This window comes from Myxocyprinus asiaticus, chromosome 48, assembly GCF_019703515.2.
Source record: "Myxocyprinus asiaticus isolate MX2 ecotype Aquarium Trade chromosome 48, UBuf_Myxa_2, whole genome shotgun sequence".
Lineage (NCBI taxonomy): Eukaryota > Metazoa > Chordata > Actinopteri > Cypriniformes > Catostomidae > Myxocyprinus > Myxocyprinus asiaticus.
The window spans coordinates 13,656,858-13,676,553 of NC_059391.1; the positions used below are offsets into that span (position 1 = coordinate 13,656,858).

The 19,696-nt window shown below is 39.3% G+C and overlaps 1 protein-coding gene across 1 annotated transcript in view; it reads right to left on the bottom strand.

Annotated features, from left to right (window-relative positions):
• Positions 1 to 142: 142 nt before the first annotated feature.
• LOC127437395 (WASH complex subunit 4) overlaps positions 143 to 19,696 on the bottom strand; it is a 40,271-nt gene continuing 20,717 nt past the window's right edge. The window contains exons 32-33 of the mRNA XM_051692235.1: positions 17,753 to 17,849; positions 143 to 1,276 (exon numbers count right to left, since the gene is read on the bottom strand). Coding sequence (XP_051548195.1) covers positions 1,206 to 1,276; positions 17,753 to 17,849 — 168 coding nt within the window. The 3' untranslated portion in view covers positions 143 to 1,205. The remainder of the gene's footprint in view (positions 1,277 to 17,752; positions 17,850 to 19,696) is intronic.

Below are 19,696 nucleotides of genomic sequence, written 5' to 3' on the forward strand. Positions count from 1 at the left end.
TCTGAATGGGACGGGTGTGAAGGGGTATATGTGAAACCACACTAATCTTGGCTTTCTTTGGTGTATATGGGAAGCATTGACTTGAATTCCCAAGCATGCTGTATATTATTGCTCTGTAAATGAAGGATGTGACTAATCCTAATGGTGTGATGTTTCTTTGAAACAACATTGCTTTATTTGATGCGAGCAGATGGTTTACAGACGAGTTTTTCAAATGTCTTTTAATATAAGATGGCATTAGGTTAATGGTTAATATGCACAACTCTTTTACAAAAGGTAAAAATACACAAGAAATCAACAGATGGAATGTCATGGAAATAAAGAAACTGCTGTGTAGTATGCTTAAACACCACTTTGAATACTAGAACAGCAGCAACTAAGGCAAGTGCAATTAACCTTCCTCTCCATCACAGTGCTTTACATTTTCTTCCCAGTATTCATGATTTGTACAGAATCATGAGAATCATCATGATCATCAGAATTTTTTTTTTTTTCTCCTGTTGGCCACATTGTAATGTAGCTTAGGCAGCACAAAGCACATAACCATTAGCTTTACCAGAATTGGTGGTAATGCTTTTTTCTTTTGACAATGTGATTGACAAATTATTTTTTATATAAGGCAGACTAAAATCATTAGTACAAAGTAAATTAGTACTCAGGCATGAGAATAACAAACTCTAGTTTACATGCATGATATTGACATTTTCATTAATCAGATCGTTCAATTATCATTGAATTTCTGGATCCTAAATGTCAGCTTCATCATATAAAAATATTATTGCCTAATATTCAAAAGAATGTTAAGAAAAATCTGCCAATCATTAGCTTCCCATTTCTATAGCCAAATGTCCTTTTACTCTGTGAAAAACATTCTGATTGAAACAACTGCTGCACATGGCATGTAAGACACCTAAAACAATAACAATCAGTGTCTAAAAACAAACAAGCATTAGTCAATGTCCACAGTCAGTTTCAGTTGCATGAGTGCAGCTGGCATAAAGCCACAATGAAAAAATAATAAAATAAGATACTATACAGGTTCCAACAGAAATTAAGAGTGTGGTGGGTCATTGTCTAAATCCTCAGGAGTGAAGTGACTGAATCAATTCTCTCCATTAAAGAATCAGCATTCTATTCAAGAACATATTGATATTATTCACTCTTTTTGGCAGTCGTTCATGTCTTTCATAAGCTGCTCCTCAGTCTCACTTGACACTTAGTTCACTGGGAGAACCTTCAACAGCTGAAGAAGCAGCACCACTTTTAGCAACTTCCTCTGAAACGGAGAAAGATAAGAGATATATATATGTGGGTCAATGATGTAACGCTCTTTTTTTTTTTTTGGTCCAGATCTATTAAGTTATTAAATACTTTTAAAATGCAATAATAATAAAAAAAACAAATACATGTTTTTGGCATAAGTAGTTTGGAATAAACTTTTTGTATTATTTCTTAAGAACAACAGTTTGTGGGGGGAGTCACGTGACGCCACGCGAGGATCGGATTTGTGAACGGCGAGCTCTGAGCACTTTGCTAGTTTTAACACTATTAATGACATAAACCGGTGAGATTCGATACACTCTGTTCCATAACTGTTCAAGGAGGACAATATGTCAAAGAATTCAAAATCCTTGGGCTCTGAAGACATTGAAAGACACATGCTCAAGCTGACACCCCCGAGAAGGCCCCGAGTCGATTTGGTCGGAGAGATGAGGGAAATTCGGCGAGAGATTTTGAACATGTCGGCAATGCTGATGACGGTCGTTGCTGACTTGGAGGATCTTGCTGTAATACGTCAATTGATCACGGCCATGGAGGCGAAATTTACTGATGTGGTCACAAGAGTGGGGGATGTCGAGAAATGGATCGATTATCTGGTGTCATCGGAGAGGGAATTATCTGCTTATCCGCTAGCGACCAAGGTGGATCTGGAGCATGTCTGGGAGAAGTTGGAGGACATGGAGAACCGTAACCAGTGGAATAATGTCTGTATTGTCGGAATTCCTGAGACCGAAGAGGGTCAGGATATGGTGAAATTCCTGGACGGGCTCTTTCCGAATCTGCTTGACATAACAGGCCATACGCTGGAAATCGAGCGAGCTCACAGGGTTCCGGCTCGGCGATCCGCTGAGGGAGACAGGCCCCGAACAATTCTGGACAAATTTCTGAGATCATCCGATAAAGATCTTGTGTTACGCGAGGAGTACAGGAAGACTTTCTTGGAAAAATCCCAGCATTTTCTTGTTCCCAGACTTTGCGAATTCGGCAAGAGAGAAATGTGATCGATTCAAGGAATGCAAGAAACTTTTACATCAACAGAAGGTCGCTTTTGCACTGATATTCCCGGCCAAATTGAGAATAGATGCTAAGGATGGCCGTAAAACATTCATATGCCCACAGCAAGCGATGTCCTTCATAAAGTCAATGGAGTAAGTTATTTTGTGGTACTCACGTCGCAGCCGAGTGGACCGACTCACTGAACATTTACTTGACTGTTTGAGGAAACGGAGCGCCTTTTTTGTTTCTTTTTGTGCTGGTTCTGCCTAGCGGCTGGAGATTGTTTTGTGGAGTAACACTCCTTCGGGACAGTTTTGTGGGTGAATCTGCACACTCTGTTTATTCCGCCTTTTGGCTGGAGTATGTTTTATAGATTATCTTTTGTTGTGTAATTCTCTCTCACAAAATTTTTATAATACCGGACTTAAGCAATTCGATGGCAAAGTTAACGTGGGGGCTCTCGTAGGCGTACATGGACTGTTTGAGTTTAGAGGGATGGACGCCAGTTGGCGCTGTCATGCGCAGGGTTAATGCGCATGTTTTTCTTTTTCTGTTTGTTTGGTTCTGGGGGAAGTTCGGGGTTGCACTAATGTTGGAATGTGGTCTTTATAATTTTGTTTTTGATACACAATCTATTTTTTTTTTCATGTCAAAATTTCAAATGTTAATATAAGTAGATTGTCTCTCTCCACGTGGAATGTGAATGGATTGGGGCACCCCATAAAAAGGAAGGTTATTTCTCTTCTTAAGTGTAAGAAATATGATATAGTGTTTCTTCAAGAAATGCATCTTTCCCCACAGGAAGCTGAAAAATTTGGTAAAATATGGGGTGGATGTGTTTTCTTTAGTGCTGACTCAAGTAAGAGCAGGGGAGTCATTACACTGATAAGTAAGCATCTACAATTCAAATGTCACAAACAGATTAAATATAAATTAGGAAGAGTCATTATTGTTTTAGCAGAAATTCAGGGGCAAAGTCTTACTTTGGCTAATATTTACGCACCTAACATTGATGATCAGGGTTTTTTTTATAGTTCTTGAAGGGATGTTGCAAGCCGCTGGCACCCCTCATGATATAATACTGGGAGGAGACTTTAATCTTTTGATGGACTCAGTCCTTGATCATAGTGAAGCAAAAGTGTGCAAGCCCCCTAGAGCAACACTGAAGTTTCACAGGATGTGTAAAAATCTTGGTCTTACAGATATTTGGAGACTTCTGAACCCATCTGGTAGGGACTATAAATTTTTTTTTCATCAGTCCATAAGATTTACTCTAGAATATAAGTATATAAGTCCCTCATTTCATCGGTTGTTGATTGCTCAACTGGAAACATTTTAGTCTCAGATCATGCCCTGGTGTGTTTAGAGGTGTTGCCACATATGGAGAAAAGGAAATCATATAGTTGCCGCTTTAATGTATCCCTTTTGCAAAATCCTGAATTCCAACAAATGTTAAAGGCTGAAATCAATGTTTATATGGAGACCAACTGGTATCCTCTGTGGGCTTGGCTTGGGAGGCACTTAAGGCGGTTATTAGGGGTCAGATCATGCAGTATGCCTCATTCACCAAAAAATCCAAAGCACAAGAACTCGTAGAATTGGAAGAGAATATTAAAAGTGCCAAGGCAGAGCTGAAGCGCTAAATTGTCATCTGATGGCCTCAGAGAATTTACCCGATTGAAATACATACATATTTTGTCACGGAAGGTGGAGTTTTGGCTATTTGGCTTTGAGTCAGGGGGACAAGGCTGGAAAACCTCTGGCTAGATATATAAAACAGAGTCTTTTTCTACCATTCCCTCAGTGAAATCTGCTGGTGGTGAAATATTTACCTCAGCCATTGATATTAATAATGCTTTTAAAGAATTCTATCTTGATCTCTATAGTTTCACGTCTTCGTCTACTGATGAGGATATTAGAAACTTTGTGGAACCATTAGAACTTCCTAAACTGATGGCTGAGCAAAAACAATCTCTTGATTCTGAGATAACCTTGGAGGAGCTTGGCGAGGTAATTAAGGCCTTGCCTACAGGCGAGGTAATTAAGGCCTTGCCTACAGGCAAGACTTCGGGGCCAGATGGCTTTGCCGCTGATTTTTTTTCTTATGCTACAGAATTGGCTCCACTTTTGCTAGAAGTTTATACGGAATCATTAAAGAATCGAAAGCTTCCGGCAACCATGATGCAAGCCCAGATCAGTCTGATTCTTAAAAAGGACAAAGATCCAAGTGAGTGTAAGAGTTACAATCCAATTTCCCTGATCCAGCTAGACATTAAAATATTGTCAAAAATTTTGGCTAACCGATTATGACATCTCTTATACACTATATTGCCAAAAGTATTCGCTCACCCATCCAAATAATTGAATTCAGGTGTTCCAATCACTTCCATGGGCACAGGTGTATAAAATGAAGCACCTAGGCATGCAGACTGCTTTTACAAACATTTGTGAAAGAATGGGCCACTCTCAGGAGCTCAGTGAATTCCAGCATGGTACTGTGATAGGATGCCACCTGTGCAACAAGTCCAGTCGTGAAATTTCCTCGCTACTAAATATTCCACAGTCAACTGTCAGTGGTATTATAACAAAGTGGAAGTGAATGGGAATGACAGCAACTCAGCCACGAAGTGGTAGGCCACGTAAAATGGATGCTGATGCTGAGGCGCATAGTGCGCAGAGGTCGCCAACTTTCTGCAGAGTCAATTGCTACAGACCTCCAAAGTTCATGTGGCCTTCAGATTAGCTCAAGAACAGTGCGTAGAGAGCTTCATGGAATGGGTTTCAATGGCCGAGCAGCTGCATCCAAGCCATACATCACCAAGTGCAATGCAAAGCGTCGGATGCAGTGGTGTAAAGCACGCCGCCACTGGACTCTAGAGCAGTGGAGACGCGTTCTCTGGAGTGACGAATCACGCTTCTCCATCTGGCAATCTGATGAACGAGTCTGGGTTTGGTGGTTGCCAGGAGAACGGTACTTGTCTGACTGCATTGTGCCAACTGTGAAGTTTGGTGGAGGGAGGATTATGTTGTGGGGTTGTTTTTCAGGAGCTGGGCTTGGCCCCTTAGTTCCAGTGAAAGGAACTCTGAATGCTTCAGCATACCAAGAGATTTTGGACAATTCCATGCTCCCAACTTTGTGGGAACAGTTTGGGGATGGCCCCTTCCTGTTCCAACATGACTGCGCACCAGTGCACAAAGCAAGGTCCATAAAGACATGGATGAGCGAGTTTGGTGTGGAAGAACTTGACTGGCCTGCACAGAGTCCTGACCTCAACCCGATAGAGAACCTTTGGGATGAATTAGAGCGAAGACTGCGAGCCAGGCCTTCTCGTCCAACATCAGTGTCTGACCTCACAAATGCGCTTCTGGAAGAATGGTCAAAAATTCCCATAAACACACTCCTAAACCTTGTGGAAAGCCTTCCCAGAAGAGTTGAAGCTGTTATAGCTGCAAAGGGTGGGCCAACGTCATATTAAACCCTATGGATTAAGAATGGGATGTCACTTAAGTTCATATGCGTCTAAAGGCAGATGAGCGAATACTTTTGGCAATATAGTGTACATATAGATCAGGTGGGGTTTATTCGGGGCTGTAGCTCTAATGATAACATTAGGCGTTTCATCAATATCATGTGGTCAGTGGCGAATGATCAGACAGCCACTGCCATCTCACTTGACACCAAAAAGGCATTTGATATGGTAGAATGGGATTATCTTTTTAAGTTTTTGGAAATGTACAGGTTCGGGAATACTTTTATTGGTTGGATTAAGTTACTTTATAGACACCCGGCAGTGTCGGTACAAAAGAAAGGATTAATTTCAGATTATTTTACTCTGGATAAGTTTCCCCATTATTGTTCTGTCTTGCCCTGGAACCATCAGCAGCCGTGATAAGAAAGGAGGATGATTTTCCAGGGGTGGTGGCGGGAGGTGTGGCACATAAGCTTTTGCTTTACACAGATGATATTTTATTATTCGTCTCTGACCCTACTAGATATATGCCTTGCCTCCACAGAATTATTAATTCCTTTTCTAAGTTCTCGGGATACAGAGTTAATTAGTCTAAATCCAAAGATCTGCTCTGACAGTGTACTGCCCGGTAATGGCTTTTCAGCCAGGTGCCTTCCAGTGGCCCAAACAGGGCATTAAGTATTTGGATATTTTGTTCCCAGCAAATTTGTGTGATTTAGTTAGAGTTAATTTTGACCCTTTAATAAAAAGGTTTTTGAGTGATGTGGGCAGGTGGGCTTCATTACATTTATCTATGACTGGGAAGGTTAATGTTATTAAAATGAATTGTATTCCAAAATTCAACTACCTGCTACAGTCTCTCCCTGTAGATGTCCCCCTCTCTTATTTCAAGCAATTTGATAGCATAGCGAAGTCCTTCGTTTGGAATGGTAAACGTCCAAGATTAAATTTCAATATGTTGCACAGGCCGATTGACAAAGGTGGGCTAGGCCTACCCAAGATTTTGTTTGATTATTATGCATTCGGTCTCAGACATTTGGCTCATTGGTCACTTCCACCTGAGAGAGCCCCTCCCTGGTTTTGTATTGAACAGGAATTTCTTGCCCCTTATTCACCACTGCAAAGCGTTTCTATCAAACTAATCAGAGAAGCTACATTTTCAAACAGTATGGACAAAAGTGTCCAGATTGTTTAATTCGGACATTTATTTAAATGTTGCCTCGAGCATATGGCTGAACCTAAAATTATGTATTAATAAGTCTCCTTTCTGCTGGTCAGAGTGGATTGTGAGGGAGGTTAATACATTCGGTGACCTATATGAGAGTGGAGTGTTGAGATCCTTTGAAAATATGGTTCAACATTTTGGGATTCGCAGATCTCAGTTCTTAAGGTATTCATAGCTGCACCACCTGCTCTGTACTATATTTGGGAGTAGCATACACCCCCCTAAAGGGGCAGATATTCTGGGAGTGGTGATTACTGCTTTTGGAAAAGGTGATGAGGCATCAGTGTATTACTCCCTGCTAATTCAGAGTCTGGGGGATGGAGCTTTTACTTCTATCAAGAGATTATGGGAGAAAGATTTAAACTTGGTATTGGAGGGAGTGTGGGCTAGGATTCTAAAAAATGTCAAGTCTACATCTAGAGATGCAAGGGTGCATCTTATGCAATTTAAAGATTTTACATCGATTCTATTGGACCCCCTCTAGATTGTATAGGCTTGGTCTGAAAGACACAAGATGGAGACACAACCCATGTTTTTTGGTTGAAGAGTTTTATGTGTGATATATTGGGCACTTACATTTAATTTTGCCCCAGACTCTGTATTTTAGGCAAAGGGGCGGTCAATAATATAGGGGATAAACGCATAAAAAAATTGGGTCCTAACCAGTGTTATGATAGGCAGACAGATTGTTCTAAGGGGATGGAAGTCGGCTGGAGCACACTCGTTTCAAGAGTGGTGCACAGAGATGGGGAGGGTGGTGGCATTCGAGGAAATGTAGAAGGCTGGGGAACTTAGATTCATTTGATAGGAAATAGGGCAGCTATTTGGCCTTCTTGGAGGGCTCTCAGGGAGGGGCAGTGGAGAGAGAAGTATAGTTTTAAATGTGTGTGATATATATATATATATATACACACACACACACACACACACACACAGTTGCAATCGAAATTATTCAACCCCCCCCCTTGTATTTTTTAAAAATACAGCCATGTCATAATTATTCAACCCCTATTGCATGTAGCTGTTTCTTAAATATGTAAGGCTACACAAGTAATTGTTTTAAAACAAAATTAAGTCATCAATCTACAATGGCACTTATTTAAGTTTAAGTTCAGCATTGTAAGCAAAAATGTATTTCTATGCAAAAAATGCAATTAAAAATAAGCTGTCTCAAAAGCTAATAGAGGAGATTATTTCATTACAATAGAAAGGTCATGGCTAAAAGTACATTTCCAAGGCACTTCAGTTTCCAATAGACAAAGTTGGCAGCACCATTCATACAGTGCATCCGGAAAGTATTCACAGTGCTTCACTTTTTCCACATTGTTATGTTACAGCCTTATTCCAAAATGGATTAAATTCATTATTTTCCTCAAAATTCTATAAACAATAGCCCATAATGACAATGTGAAAGAAGTTTGTTTGAAATCTTTGCAAATTTATTAAAAATAAAAAACAAAATAAAAATCTCATGTACATAAGTATTCACAGCCTTTGCCATGACACTCAAAATTGAGCTCAGGTGCATCCTGTTTCCACTGATCATCCTTGAGATGTTTCTACATCTTGATTTGAGTCCACCTGTGGCAAATTCAGTTGATTGGACATGATTTGGAAAGGCACACACCTGTCTATATAAGGTCCCACTGTTAACAATGCATATCAGAGCACAAACCAAGCCATGAAGTCCAAGGAATTGTCTGTAGACCTCCGAGACAGGATTGCATCGAGGCACAGATCTGGGGAAGGGTACAGAAACGTTTCTGCAGCATTGAAGGTCCCAATGAGCACAGTGGCCTCCATCATCTGTAAATGGAAGAAGTTTGGAACCACCAGGACTCTTCCTAGAGCTGGCTGCCCGGCCAAACTGAGCGATCGGGGGAGAAGGGCCTTAGTCAGGGAGGTGACCAAGAACCCGATGGTCACTGACAGAGCTCCAGCGTTTCTCTGTGGAGAGAGGAGAACCTTCTAGAAGAACAACCATCTCTGCAGCACTCCACCAATCAGCCCTGTATGGTAGAGTGGCCAGACGGAAGCCACTCCTCAGTAAAAGGCACATGACAGCCTGCCTGGAGTTTGCCAAAAGGCACCTGAAGGACTCTCAGACCATGAGAAACAAAGATTGAACTCTTTGGCCTGAATGGCAAGCATCATGTCTGGAGGAAACCAGGCACCGCTCATCAACTGGCCAATACCATCCCTACGGTGAAGCATGGTGGTGGCAGCATCATGCTGTGGGGATGTTTTTCAGCGGCAGGAACTGGGAGACTAGTCAGGATCGAGGGAAAGATGAATGCAGCAATGTACAGAGACATCCTTGATGAAAACCTGCTCCAGAGCGCTCTGGACCTCAGACTGGGGCGAAGGTTCATCTTCCAACAGGACAATGACCCTAAGCACACAGCCAAGATAACAAAGGAGTGGCTACGGGACAACTCTGTGAATGTCCTTGAGTGACCCAGCCAGAGCACAGACTTGAACCCGATTGAACATCTCTGGAGAGATCTGAAAATGGCTGTGCACCGACGCTCCCCATCCAACCTGATGGCGCTTGAGAGGTCCTGCAAAGAAGAATGGGAGAAACTGCCCAAAAATAGGTGTGCCAAGCTTGTAGCATCATACTGAAAAAGACTTGAGGCTGTAATTGGTGCCAAAGGTGCTTCAACAAAGTATTGAGCAAAGGCTGTGAATACTTATGTACATGTGATTTTTTTTTGTTCCCGTATTTTATTTTTAATAAATTTGCAAAGATTTCAAACTTCTTTCACGTTGCCATTATGGGCTATTGTTTGTAGAATTTTGAGGAAAATAATGAATTTAATCCATTTTGGAATAAGGCTGTAACATAACAAAATGTGGAAAAAGTGAAACGCTGTGAATACTTTCCGGATGCACTGTACATTTTTTTAAATATGGTACAACAGCAAACTTCTTGGGGTGTGGAAGATAGCAAAACTTCACCAAGGGAAATGTTGACTGCAGTTGAATAAATATTCAAGAAGTAATTAGGAGAGACCTGTGGAGTCCTGGAAGAAGGTTTTATAGACGTATGACACTAAACTGAAAATGAGTTTTAGACCCATGTGTCAGCAGTACGTCTGGAGTAGAGCCCGACCGATATGGGAATTTTGAGACTGAGACCGTTTAGAGAGAGAAAATTCACCGATTACCGATATGGTGGCCGATTTGTTTAATTTTTGAGCTGGAATGAAAACAGACCTTTTCTATGTGGATTTTTCACAGATTTTGCACCGATATGACTATGCAAAGGTACTCAGAAGGCTGATTTCTTAAATGTTTTTTATCAAAGAATATTTGACATTATTATTATACATTGTGAACAAATTCTAGAAATGAACACTGAGAAAATAAAGAATAAATAAAAATACAATAAATAACTAAAACATCAGTACTGTATGTTTAGTATCAGTCAAATGCTGACCATTAAAATAAAGAATAAATAAAAATAAAATAAATAGCTAAATAAACATAAGTATTGCTGTTTAGTATCAGTCAAATGTTGACTATATTAATACTGCTGAGACAAGAGAAAAACTGCGGCAGCGGTGTTACACCGTATTCTGCTATACAAGTTCAGGGGAAACTTTCAACGGTGGAAAACCAGACTTTTAAATATTACATTTTATAAATGACACGGCTGGAATTGTTCGGTTGAAGGGGGTACCAAACATTAACTACGTTTCCGTCCAAGGATTTTTTGTGAAAAATTTTTAGCGCATCAAAATAAAGCTGATGGAAATGCAAATTAGCGCTAAAATTAAAAAGTGTTGACATAATATTTTTCCGTTTAAATTTAGCGCATAAACTCTCTGTTGATACATCAAATGTCGCAAAAAACTGGTTTGGAAACACTTTTTGTCGAGAAAATTGGCATTAACGCAAACATGTACCAACACAAATATCTCGTATCAAGACATGAACATGGACAAGTGCATGGAGAACAAATGAGTGGCCACTCTTTGCGATTACTTTAATCGTGGTAGACATCCGTTTATTTATTAAAGTTGCTTTTTCACACCATTTAAAATAATAGACAGCAGTCAAGGAATTAGCCCACAATAAAATAAATAAATATATATATATATTTACACTTTTTCACAGTGGTGTGAAAAAGTGTTTGCCCCCTTCCTGATTTCTTATTTTTTTGCATGTTTGTCACACTTAAATGTTTCAGATCATCAAACAAGTTTAAATATTAGTCAAAGATAACACAAGTAAACACAAAATGCAGTTTTTAAATGAAGGTTGTTATTATTAAAGGAAAACAAAATCCAAACCTACATGGCCCTGTGTGAAAAAGTGATTGCCCCCTAAACCTAATAACTGGTTGGGCCACCCTTAGCAGCAACAACTGCAATCAAGTGTTTGCGATAACTTGCAATGAGTCTTTTACAGCGCTGTGGAGGAATTTTGGCCCACTCATCTTTTCAGAATTGTTGTAATTCAGCCACATTGGAGGGTTTTCGAGCATGAACTGCCTTTTTAAGGTCATGCCACAGCATCTCAATAGGATTCAGGTCAGGACTTTGACTAGGCCACTCCAAAGTCTTTTTTGTTTTTCTTCAGCCATTCAGAGGTGGACTTGCTGGTGTGTTTTGGATCATTGTCCTGCTGCAGAACCCAAGTTCGCTTCAGCTTGAGGTCACGAACAGATGGCCGGACATTCTCCTTCAGGATTTTTTGGTAGACAGCAGAATTCATGGTTCCATTTATCACAGCAAGTCTTCCAGGTCCTGAAGCAGCAAAACAGCCCCAGACCATCACACTACCACCACCATATTTTACTGTTGGTATGATGTTCTTTTTCTGAAATGCGGTGTTACTTTTACGCCAGATGTAATGGGACACACACCTTCCAAAAAGTTCAACTTTTGTCTCGTCAGTCCACAGAGTATTTTCCCAAAAGTCTTGGGGATCATCAAGATGTTTTCTGGCAAAAATGAGACGAGACTTAATGTTCTTTTTGCTCAGCAGTGGTTTTTGTCTTGGAACTCTGCCATGCAGGCCATTTTTGCCCAGTCTCTTTCTTATGGTGGAGTCATGAACACTGACCTTAACTGAGGCAAGTGAGGCCTGCAGTTCTTTGGATGTTGTTGTGGGGTCTTTTGTGACCTCTTGGATGAGTCGTCGCTGCGCTCTTGGGGTAATTTTGGTCGGCTGGCCACTCCTGGGAAGGTTCACCACTGTTCCATGTTTTCGCCATTTGTGGATAATGGCTCTCACTGTGGTTCTCTGGAGTCCCAAAGCTTTAGAAATGGCTTTATAACCTTTTCCAGACTGATAGATCTCAATTACTTTTTCTCATTTGTTCCTGAATTTCTTTGGATCTCGGCATGATGTCTAGCTTTTGAAGATCTTTTGGTCTACTTCACTTTGTCAGGCAGGTCCTATTTAAGTGATTTCTTGATTGAGAACAGGTGTGGCAGTAATCAGGCCTGGGTGTGTCTAGAGAAATTGAGCTCAGGTGTGATAAACCACAGTTATGTTTTAACAGGTGGGGCAAACACTTTTTCACACAGGGCCATGTAGGTTTGGATTTTGTTAATAATAACAACCTTCATTTAAAAACTGCATTTTGTGTTTACTTGTGTTATCTTTGACTAATATTTAAACTTGTTTGATGATCTGAAACATTTAAGTGTGACAAACATGCAAAAAAATAAGAAATCAGGAAGGGGGCAAATACTTTTTCACACCACTGTGTGTGTGTATATATATATATATATGTATTTTCTGTGCACATAGATGTTTTAAATGAAAAATAAATACACAATACTTGGAGAAAAGCTTCAGTGTGCTTTTTTGGAACACGAACATATAGACCAATTCTATTAAATTATTGTTTATACTTTTGAAAAAATGCTGGCAAAATTCCCTATATTAAATTAAATAAATTATCAAACGAAAAACACATTAAATTAAAATTAATTACCAAACAAAAAATATATATATTTTTAGACCTAAATATGCCTTTTCTTTACACAAACTTAAATTAGCTTTACCCTGTTCTGTAGACGAATAAAGTCAGCTGAATGACATTTTCTACACTTCAAGACTATAAACTATCAGAACTATTTGTCCAATGAGTTCACTTTCAGAAAACCAGCTTTTGAACATTTTAAAACGTTTAAATATTTTAAATCTAACCCTCATTACCTTGGATCGCATTTGCTGAGCTTCTTCAGAAAATATAAATTGCATTATGACATTAAATTAATTTTAGATGACAATCAAGTTCAGTTGGTCATTAAAAGTTGCTGGACAAATATGCGGGACATAATGCAGTGTGATGGCAATGCTTTACATTAGATGATTATTTAAAATAGCCTATTGAATATCAGGAATGTATCATATGTAAAAACTGATATTACACCGCATCAGTTTTACTTTAATAGCTGTGCACACAGCATATAGACATATATTGATGGTCCTTATACTAAAACCGAAAGTTCCCCCACTACTTGGTCCAGGTTGCCAGCTTGAACAGGGCCATGACGATTCGCTTTCGGGTTGGAACCGGTGGCAACCTGTGATAGGCACAACATCAGCACCAATATTACAGTCCTATCGGAAGGGCAACTGCTCACTTTTGATTGCAATTCCTCATCTTCTGATTGCTTTTATTTGTGAAATTAAAATGAATCGTCATGTTTTTTGTATTGTGGGCTAATTCCGTGACTGCCGTCTATTATTTTGAATGGTGTGGAAAAGCAACTTTAATAAATAAATGGATGGCTACCGCGATTAAATTAATCACAAACAGTGGCCATTAATTTGTTCTTCATGCACTTGTCCATGTGCATGATAGGAGATATTTGTGTTGGTACTCCTGGAAGAGTCATGTTTGCAGTGATCGGATCTTTATGCCGTTCAGATCAATCCATAATCACGTACAATAAATTGGCTTTCAAGAATGTATACTGTCATCATGATTAACACAGGCTAACGATTGGGGAAAATTCTGTCATGTGACACTACATTTTTGCGTTAATGCCAATTTTCTCGACAAAAAGTGTTTCCAACTAGTTTTTCACGACATTTGACATATTGACAGAGTTTATGCGCTAGAGTTAAACGGGAAAATATTATGTCGACACTTGTGAAATTTTAGCGATAATTTGCGTTTCCATCAGCTTTATTTTGATGCGCTAAAACTTTTTCCGCAAAAAATCCTTGGATGGAAACATAGTTACTGAAAGTAGCTACGTGATTAGCTAGATAGCTACAAGCTCAGTGTCACGGAGAGTAAAAGACGGACGTTTATTTTACTTTCCAGCATTGTGTCTCACCAACTACTTAACAACATAGTGTGAAATCAACACTCACCACACACAATCCACCACCGCACCATTTTCTGCTGAGCTGCAAAAAGATGCTCTGATGTTTACCTTTCAATCTGCTACATTACTGACTGCCCTGACAAACTATAGCTGGCTAACAGCAAACTGACATGAGTGACATGGTTGTCAGGGACAAAGTTAACTTTATATTAGTTATATTAAAAAGGGAAAATGATGGGGTCGTTGTTTATTAAGTTTCCAGTATGTATTTCACAAACTAGTTAACTTACCGAGACACCGCTTAACTCTGCCCTGTCTGCAGTACCACCATCAGTTCAGCTCTGTAAACAATGGAGATGGAGCGCACTCTGCTGGACAAACTACGCTATGACACCAATTCTGAAGAATTGTTTTCTGCATTATATGTTCTGAAAAAAAGTTTTCATATCTGCGCATATCGGTATACTATACGCCGATGCCGATATATCAGTGAAAGGCTAATATCCGGCCGATATATCGATCGGGCACTAGTCTGGAGTAAGATGACAAGGTGATGACGACACCATCCCCAGAGTCAAGCATGGAGGTGGGTCAGTCCTGTTATGGGGGTGTTTTGCGGCTGCAGGAAACGGCTATCCTGATGTGACTGACACCATGGATTCTTTCAGGTATCAGGCCATTTTGGCATGAAAAATGTGATGCTTCAGTGTGTAAATTGAAGCTCGGTGATCACTGGACTTTCCAGCAAGACAATAACACCAAGGATACATCCAAGTTGTACAAAATCTGGTTCAGGGATAAGTCGTGGAATGTCCTTAAATGGCCCTTTCAGTCCATCATTAAAATCCCATTGCAAAGCTTTGTTGGGATTTCAAGGAAGCAGTGGCAGCACAGAAACCAAAGAATGTCAATGAGCTGGAAGCTTTTGCTCATGAGAAATGTGTAAAAATTCTAATAGAGAGGTGTCCAAAGCCTGAGAACACTTACCTGAATCATTTATTTGCTGTTATTAAGGATAAAGGATGCTCCACTAATAATTGACTTTGGGGGTTGAATATTTTTGACTTGACATTTGTGGAGAGAATTAGTTATTTTTTATTTTACAATTTGGGTAAACTGAACTCTTTGTTCTCAAAATCACTCAAATGTGTATTAAAAACTTACTTTGACTGTTTACTGAGGTTTTAGTTGATGTGTTTTAATTCACATCACCAGAATGTATTGCTGGTCAGGGGGGGGGTTGAATAATTTTGATTGCAACTGTATAATATAATATATATAAGTGTGTGTACTCATGTGACCACAGGGATGTTTGTTGAGGGTCAGGGTGGGGTTGGGGATTGGGAGGGGAGGGGAGGGGTAATAGTGGGGTTAAATGTTGATTCTGTCAATATATGTTTTGCTTTTCTTTGTTAAATGTATGAATCAATAAAAAATGTTAATCAGAAAAAAAGAACAACAGTTTGTTTTAAAATATATTTGAAAAACTTTTGTCCACCAAATAAGTCAGGTGGTGTAACATGCAGATAATTGTCGTCATGTGACACACAAAAGAGAGGACCCCTGTATAGACACCTTTAATTAAAAATATCAGATATTTTGAAATTTTTTATGGATAGACACATTTTGTTCAATGCAAATGGAGTAACTAAGAAAATGTATTGATATTAGTGACAAAAAAAAATAAATAAATAAAGGTTTATATATATATATATATATATAAGATTTTGAAAATATGACTGATCATGCAAAATAACAGTCTTTTATTTAAGGATAGTGATCATATGAAGCCATTTATGATCACATAGTTGTTTGGCTCCTTTTTATATAATGATAACAAAAAGCCACAGGTGTGGGAAATTAACCTTTAATTGCCATTTAAACCTGTGTGTCACCTTGTGTGTCTGTAACAAGGCCAAACATTCAAGGGTATGTAAACTTTTCATCAGGGCCATTTTTGGGTGATTTCTGTTACCATTATGATTTTAAAAGGAACCAAAGAACTATGTGATAATAAATGGCTTCATATGATCACTATCCTTAAATAATAATCCTTAAATTTTTTTGCACGATCAGTCATATTTTCAAAATCAATGCCAAAATTTCTGCCAGGGTATGCAAACTTTTGAGCACAACTGTGTGTGTGTGTGTGTGTGTGTATTTTATATATATATTTATATATATGTTTTGTCAAAAACATTGAAAAGAATGTCTGAAAATAAAGTTTAAATGATTAAGTTGTGCACACACGTGTATTCAACAAGCAAGGAAAGTATTTCAGTTCCTTGTACTTGATGGTTACACCACTTGACATTTGTTGGGTATGCTTCTAATTTTTTTTATTTTTATTTTTTTTTGTAGAAAGTGCAACACTGAAAACCTTAAGTTGACTCCACTCAATGAATTAAGTAAACGTATTCCCTCAACTGAATTGAGTAATGGCATTTCCAAAACTTGTGTAATTAAGTTCAGTTAGCAACTAGATGCAAGTAGACTCAACTCAGATTCAACTTAATCAATCATTTTAATTGAATGGACTCAAATTTAGGTCATACAGTAACAGCTTAAATAATGAAGATTCTAACTGATTCTAGGTCAATCATTAAATAAACTTATCTCTCCACTGAAATGCATATAAACCTGTACTTCAGTTGCACATGTACAAGGAGAACTGAGATAGTGTTAAGGTCCAACATGACCAAAGGGGACACAGATCACTCTAATGGTATCATCACATGAAACAACTATTTGCAAAAAAACAACATAAATAATACTACAAAAGAGCTGAAACCTCTATAAATTCTTAATAACAACTATTTATATGCCCCCATATGTTCCCTTTGACCAAGGAAGCATAATTCAATAATTCAAGCGCAAGAGATTATGGGTATTCCCCATATCAATTCTGTATAGTTTGCGTTAAAAGTCTATGGATTTTTATGAAAATTTAGTTCAATGAACTTAAGTATTTTAATTATTAGCCCAAAACTTGATATTTCCAGTAATAAAAACATTAGGGTTTACGGTGTATAAACGTTATTCAAAAATGTATGAAACCAATAAAATAAAAGACACAAATATTACATTTCTACAAATTGCTACATGTGTTTTAAACTAGATTTTTTTTTTTTTTTTTTTAAGATTTCATTATTTTGGACAATCTTCAATGACCCACATGTATGTGGTCCAGCAATCAGAAAAAAATAAATCTAGAAAATCATTAAAAGGCCCAGACGGAAGCTGTAGGCACATTTTCTGTACTGATTTGCACTGGAGGGTAATTTGTGGAATGAATTTCAACATGGTAAACCATTATCAAATTAGCCAAAGTATTTAATAAACAAACATGAAAAGAGCAGGGGATGTGCAAAACGTTAGGAATGACAGGCGTTCCAATTCTCCAGAATTCTGCAGTTTCCGTGTGGGCCTGATCAATAACCATAAAATATTCAATGGAGATCAGAGATCCATCAACAAACCTCTGTCCTTCTTCTCCTGAGTCTCCTCTGCTGCTGTTTTATCAGCCCTGAAGAAGATCCGAGCACTGCTCAGAGAGAAATACAGCAGCTCAAACTCCTACAAACAGAAGATATGAGTCAAGCAAAATCAAATGTGTCTTTTATTTCCATCAATCTGAAAGCCTATTCTAAGTTAATCAAAAATGTCTCTGGTTACTCTTGTAACCTCGGTTCCCTGAGATGAAGGGAACGAGACATTACTGAATGCTTTGGGGAATTCCTGTTCCATGACCTAGTTGAAGCCTTTGTATCATAACGCCAGTCTTATGATTGGCAATGGTGTTTGAGCCACGTCCTTTTAGGCGTGCATTTGTCCTATAAAAGCGGGCGCTCACATACAATTTCTTCAGAATTTTCTGACTGAGGACAAGAACGCATCACTCGTACCTCGAAACTCTGAAGTAGTAGTGTGGCCAAGTTTGCAGTGTCTCATTCCTTTCATCTCAGGGAACCGAGGTTACAAGTGTATCCAGAGATGTTCCCTATCGATTCAGTTCACGAGACATTGCTGAACGCTTTGGGGAATGGAGTCCCATCACGCCACACTACGTAACATAATACCCGTGGAAGCATCAGGGTATAAAACGTGGTGACTTAATATAATATAATATCTCTTTAGTGTGTATGAAAATGAATAACCCCACATAGTGAAAACCAGATGGGAAGTAAATCTTAGTCTGAGGATGTGTATATCATATAATGTGTAGAGTCATATAATACACACAGTATAATTTAACCCCTTCGTAACAGAGGTAGGGAGGGAGGTTTTATTATTTTTATTGGAAGTGCTTGTGACTTCTAATGGGAGTAAATTGGGTAGCGGCCTACACAGGCGACTGTATTAATAATATATAACAGGTAAGGGGCTCAGGCTCTGACTCGTTCAGTTCTGTGGATGGAAATGCCTTGTTGATGAGATAGGTTGACAGAGAATGACCGGACTGGTTCGAACTGACAAAGTCTACAGTAACTCAGATAACCGCTCTGTACAATTGTGAGAAGAATAGCATCTCAGAATGCTATTCTGTGATGCAGGTTGGTGCTGTTTTGGCATCACGAGGGGGACCTACACTATATTAGGCAGGTGGTTTTAATGTTGTGGCTGATCGGTGTATATCCTGTAGGGATATACTATTTGTCCATGCCCATGAAGAGGCCATACCTCAAGTTGAATGCGCTTTCACGCCAATAGGGCATCTTACGTGAGGGTGATCGCATCAACGATCCAGTGAGATAGCCTTTGTTTGGAGACAGACATGCCTTTTGTGAATCCTCCATAACAAACCAAGAGCTGATCTGACAGTCTAAACTGGCAATGCCCGCACGGGGCATAATAAATGCGCTAACAGCTCCTCATCCGAATTAGACAGTGGAAAAGAGAAAGCTTGTAGGTGCACTATCTGAGCACTAAAGGGTATGGAAAGCACCTTAAGCACATAGCCTATTTTGGGTTTGATGGTGGCTTTTGAAAGCCCAGGACCGAATTCCAGGAAATTCACTGGGTTTTGCTGCGTAAAGAGCACCAATCTGCAAACACCTTCCATTTTAGTGCATGGAGGCATCTCATAGATGGCGCTCTAGACTGCAAAATGGTGTTTATTACAGACTGAGCCAATTCTGACTTATTCATTGCGCTCCATTCAGGGGCCATACATGTAGGTTCCACAGCTCCGGCTGGGGATGCCAAATCGTGCCCTGCACTTGAGAGAGCAGACCCCTCTCCGCAGTATTTCCCATGGAGGGCCACCTAATATCTCCATTTTCGGAAACCATGGTTGGGCTATTTCGGCAGTCTCTGCGGAGGCAAATAGGTTGACTTCCGCTTCGCCGAACAGTTCCCAAATCCTCATAACCGTTTTAGGATAAAGTCTCCATTCCCCTGCCATCGGCCCCTGGCGCGACAGC